This window comes from Periophthalmus magnuspinnatus, chromosome 3 (genome assembly GCF_009829125.3).
Source record: "Periophthalmus magnuspinnatus isolate fPerMag1 chromosome 3, fPerMag1.2.pri, whole genome shotgun sequence".
NCBI classification, from domain to species: Eukaryota; Metazoa; Chordata; class Actinopteri; order Gobiiformes; family Gobiidae; genus Periophthalmus; species Periophthalmus magnuspinnatus.
Window position 1 is genome coordinate 25,936,227 of NC_047128.1, and position 5,262 is coordinate 25,941,488.

General features: G+C 35.8%; 1 protein-coding gene across 1 annotated transcript; it reads left to right on the forward strand.

Moving 5' to 3' along the window:
* The first annotated feature begins 686 nt into the window (after nucleotides 1-686).
* lrrc28 (leucine rich repeat containing 28) lies at nucleotides 687-3,836 on the forward strand. The gene is made up of 10 exons (XM_033991419.2): nucleotides 687-836; nucleotides 993-1,225; nucleotides 1,299-1,339; nucleotides 1,421-1,458; nucleotides 1,554-1,691; nucleotides 1,862-2,068; nucleotides 2,334-2,436; nucleotides 2,515-2,675; nucleotides 2,749-2,908; nucleotides 3,082-3,836. The coding sequence occupies exons 2-10, from the start codon at nucleotides 1,058-1,060 to the stop codon at nucleotides 3,149-3,151; spliced, it is 1,086 nt and encodes a 361-aa protein (XP_033847310.1). The 5' UTR covers nucleotides 687-836; nucleotides 993-1,057; the 3' UTR covers nucleotides 3,152-3,836.
* Nucleotides 3,837-5,262: the final 1,426 nt, after the last annotated feature.

The window sequence follows — 5,262 nt, forward strand, 5'->3', positions numbered from 1 at the left end:
TTAGCCGTGGCCTCCTGTAGATACACTGATAGGCTGTGCTCTGGATGGAGTAAAGAGTGTTTGTGGTCTGATTTTTGCCTCACATCATACCACTGGAATGCCATACTGAGTGGACAGCTATTCGAACAAACTGATGTTTTTGTTATTTGTTACATTGCAAATTTGTTACCAAGTTTTGATGTCTGTAAATTATTCATAGCCTTCTGACACTTGGCATTTTTGAAATTAACTGTTGGACTGATTTTTTTTCTTCTCTTTTGTATATGCAGTTGTAAATTTTCCTTATTCTGAAATCTTATAAATATACTATGAAATCTTATAAATACTGGGGGAAATATTGGCTGAGAGAAAAGAGAATGTTTTCTTGTTCTTTTTTCTACACAGAATTACAACGAATAAAAAATATTATGCAAGTTGTTGTGAGTTATTGAATTGCATTTTAGAATATTTTCACCACTGTTGCAGCAAGCAAAAGAAGCGTATTTACTTAAACCCTGCAGTTACAGGTACTGCTCATGGTGTGTCCAGGTTGTCAAATATAAAACGGTTGTGTCTATTTATTTTTTTATATGTAAAGAGCTATTATGTTGAAAAGGCATTTTTTCTTAGTATCCCACACAGATTGCCGACACACGGTGGCAGTAGTGAGGTGACTACACTATCAGCGCATGCGCATCTTGTCCAATGCCCTTTCACCAGGACGTAATCATGACGTCAAGTGTTGTTTACGGTGTGATTGCTGCTACTACAATGTTGCTTTTCTTGTGTTTTAAGAACCCTGCTTTCATTGGCCACTCCAAACTAACATGTTGAAAATATTTGCAAAGGATTTTAAGGTACTAAATATTGTGCATTTTGCGTATCGTAGTTTTCGAGCAAAACAGACTACAGTTTGATTCATTCGTTGTTTGTCTAATGTTAGGATCGTAAGTTTGGTGTTACCGTTTGATCGAGTTAATATTATGCAAATATAATCATTTCCCCACAAACAGCGGTGATGCCTTGGTAAAAGGGCCAGACCTTCTTTACTTCAACTTGAGGATAATTTTAGGAGAAGATGGCAACTGAACTTCATGAAACCATATGTATGGCAAAGCAAGAAAAACACAAAAACCTTTTTCTAAACTATAAGAACTTGAACAATTTTCCAGTTGAATTGCTTAAAGATGAAGGCCTTCAATTTCTCGAGAGACTGTATATGAAGAGGAATTCACTTACTACACTGGTGAGTAAGCATCGTCCATTCAATTCTGCAATAGTGCAACCGGTAACCAACCTGTGTATTGTTATGTTTTTAGCCTGATAATCTTGCACAGAAACTTCCAAATCTAATTGAACTGTAAGTAGAAGTATTGCATGTAATATTGTATGGTGTGATTACATTGCATCTCTAATTTGCACAATGCTTTGTCTTTGTAAGATATTTACACTCAAACAATATAGTTATCATCCCAGAAGGTAAGTGGATGATATGTTCATGCAAGACATTACTAGCATCACCCTTGTCTCTATTAACTTGTTCTGTATAATCAAATTTGTTATCTGTTCACAAGCAATTGGAAACTTGGCAAGACTGCAGTCACTGGATTTGAGCAACAATGCCCTTCAGATGCTTTGCCCAGAAATTGGCCGATTGAGATCTTTAAGGCATCTGCGACTATCCAATAACCAGTTAAAATGCCTTCCTTCAGGTAAATCCTTCTGGATTATTATTACATATAAACAATATATGTATGATGTAACCTTTCAGCACAATTTTACCACTATCACTGGGCAAGATTTCTGTTCACTTTCCATTAAGACAAAAGATATCTTTGTGATATGCGTTAGTAACATTTACTCTACGTTTTATATCTTTTAGAGATAGGTGACCTACAGGAACTTGAGACTCTGGATGTATCCATGAACCAACTTATCGCTTTGCCTGAAAAACTGCACCATTGCCTGTCACTTCAGAATCTCACAGCAGACCACAACCACCTAAGACATGTTCCCCGGCAGCTCTGCTGGCTGCATCGCCTCAACCAGCTTTCAATGGCTGCTAACAGACTCAACTTTCTTCCACTTGGTTTGTATTGTGTATTCTTTCTAATTATGCATGTGGTTGGTGCAACCAATCACCAGTCAGAGCTGGTGGAGTGCTGCCCTTGTGATCTGAAGCAAGTCACTTACAATACAAAAAACCTGTCATATTACAGTATTATCCACTATGGCAACTCCAAAGAGAGGAAGAAATCTTATCTTATCTTATCTTAAATGCTGAAAGATAAAAAAAATAATAATAATAATGAAAAAAAATAAAAATAAATAATAATAGTACATATTTATTTCAGATTTAGGCCGGTCCCGGGAACTGCAGTTTGTGTTTGTTGACCACAATTCCGATCTGAAAGGCCTTCCATCCTACCTTTACAACAAGGTTATTGGCTGCAGCGGGTAATATAGTAATTTGCATTTAAGAGACATGCATTCCATAGTTCGATTTTTAAACAGCTTTGTGGATGTGTGTTTCAGGTGTGGAGTTTCCTCTCAAGTACAGGAAGAAGGTGCAAACGATACACTGGGAGCACTACCAGCTGAAGTAAAGATTGTAGGCTCAAGGTCAAGCACTGTGGTTCCCTTGGAAGAGCTTGCTTTACGGACCTTACACCGCGTCTACCACCATAGGTTATCAGGTGAGCAAAGTCTGTGTCATATTGATTTTAGATTTATTTCAAATCTGATGTTATCTCCCATTATTATTTGTAGATTTGCACCTTCTTCCTAACATCACATTGCCCAAGACTTTGCTGGACCTGCTGCAGTTTCCCCTGGGCCACTGTCACCGCTGCAGCCAAGCCATGTTCACCATCATCTACCCCAAACTGTTCCCCCTCAGAGATACAGCACTGGCAGGGGTGCATCGAAGGTTTGAAGACACTTATTTAAAATTTTCGACACAGATGTATACATAGAGGATTTTGTTTCTGATCCTCTTTTTAAAAAATATTTTATTATATCAAAATGAACTCAACATATTGTGAAAATGGAAAGATACTTTGTAACATTGTTATGTTCTTTATTTCTGGTCTTATTTTTTAGGACAACGGTGAGCTTTGTGGCCTATTGCTGTTCTAGTCCTTGCCTTCGGACCTTTGACCTTCAGGGATGACCTAATTTACTTTCAAGAGAGATACTGCTCTGAAAAATGACTCCCACTGGAACATAACAAATGAAGATATTTGTCCTATGTGGCAGTTTGCAAGATCAGACTTTGGACGCTACCATTTCTAACAAATAAAACCGTAATTCATAAGTTAACCAGAAAAATATACTAGACCATTATTTAATTGGATCAGTGCTATTAAAGATACCTAATACATAATATGACATTTTTCTTCACATAATGAATATTCCACAAGCATGTAATAACATTAAATGCATTTTATATTGAGGAGTTTGTTGCTCAGATATTACCATTTTTAAAAGTAAGATGCTTCAAAACAATCATTGAAAATAATTTGTTTCAAACCTGACAGCATTTTTATTTGCACTGAATCAATATGGATATTTGTGACTTTAGAGACAGAAATGTTTTTTTGTTTTTTTTTAATGACATTGAAAGAGAGGTCAGTGATGACAGAAGGCTATTGCTTTGTTTTATAACTGAAGTCTATTAGGATTTGTACTGTGGTAAGTTATCATATGTGTTGGTTGACTGAGGTAAAATTTTACCAATATTCCACTGTGTTTGTTATTATTGTTATTATTAAGTTAAAGGTGCTCTATGGATGTTAGTGATTTGCCTGAAATGTTCTTTAATATGGCATTAAAGTTATTTATTTAGCTTTTATTTCACTGCGGGTGTTTTTAGTGCTTCAAAATACATTGAATAAACCTCTCCATAGATCTGACCAGTAACTTGGCCTGATGGTGCCACCTCTGTGGAGATAGTGAATTTTAATGCCTTACAGTGTAATATTCAAATCTAGACAATACAATAAACAAATGGCCTGAATTTGCAGACTAAGATCTTAATATATTCTTTGTTAGACTTTGCTACATTTCTAAATCTAGAGAGTGATTACTAATTTCTCTGTGCTCCATGTATTAAACCTTCCACAAGATATAATGGTTTCAGCTCCCTGAGAAAGTGATCTCATCGAGCGGCAATTCACACAGAGTTAAAGATCAGAGAAATCACATGAAAAATTGTTGGGTATAAAAAGGTTGAATTATAAAGCTGCTCCATTACTTGAATCAATGTTTCAACCATTATCATGCTCTTGTCTCACTGATGATTCAACCTTCTGCCAGCCCAGTGGGACTATCATATCTCTGCTGAGTACACACACAAGGTGCCTGGTCTGCATGCGCTCATGGGAATAAAGGCAAAGTGTGCACAAGTGAAGAAAGGTCAGACAAAAAAAGGGAGGCCAGATCCAAAATGGAAACTAATTTCCAGTCATGTTCATACGACTCCATTTTGTTCACATGGCTCATACTGTGGTGTATATGATTGGTGCTTACACTTTCAGCCTTGCATAGTAATGTGTTACAACAGTGAATTGAATTCAGCACTTTTATCTTGTGAATACATGCAGTGTATTTTTCTCAGTTGTTGTTTTGTTAAGCATAAATTTACATGAACAATAATCAGTTTGACTCTGCTGAGCATGGAACCCCTAATGCTGGTGAGTTTGATCAGATAATTATCACCAGAAAATGGTCTCAGCACCATTCAACCACATGTAGGGTTTATTGTATTGTATGTATGTGTGTGTGTGTGCATATATATATATATATATATATATATATATATATATATATATATATATATATATATATATATATATATATATATATATATATATATATATATATATATATATATATATATATGCACACATATATATCTTTTTTTTTTTTAATGGTAGAAAAGCAGGTGCATGGGAGCTCTCCGTTTAATCCTCCGTGACGTCAGAGGGCGCGGCCATTTTGTGTTTTCAAGGGACTTGTAGTAAGTCGGAAGTTGAAAAGTAATAAGGCACAGGGACAGAGAGCTTGGCCATTAATTGTACAACAGTAAGCAACAAACCTTAATTATTTGATGTCATTTGTGCCAAAATTTCAAAACTTGAAGTTTTATACAGCATAAGAAACTTATTCTTTTATGGCTCCTGTATTTTTTTGTTTTGTAACAAGAGAGCGTAAAAAACTTTGCTCTTATTTTGTAGAGGAAATGAAGAGCGTGTACGCCACTGCTGCCTTCACCCGCAAAGT

Bases quoted from the DNA above. Each gene is read 5' to 3' on its own strand.
- lrrc28 (XM_033991419.2), top strand. From the start codon at position 1,058: ATGGCAACTGAACTTCATGAAACCATATGTATGGCAAAGCAAGAAAAA. The intron at 1,226-1,298 runs GTGAGTAAGCAT...TTATGTTTTTAG, and splicing joins GGAATTCACTTACTACACTG to CCTGATAATCTTGCACAGAA. The intron at 2,069-2,333 runs GTTTGTATTGTG...TATTTATTTCAG, and splicing joins ACTCAACTTTCTTCCACTTG to ATTTAGGCCGGTCCCGGGAA.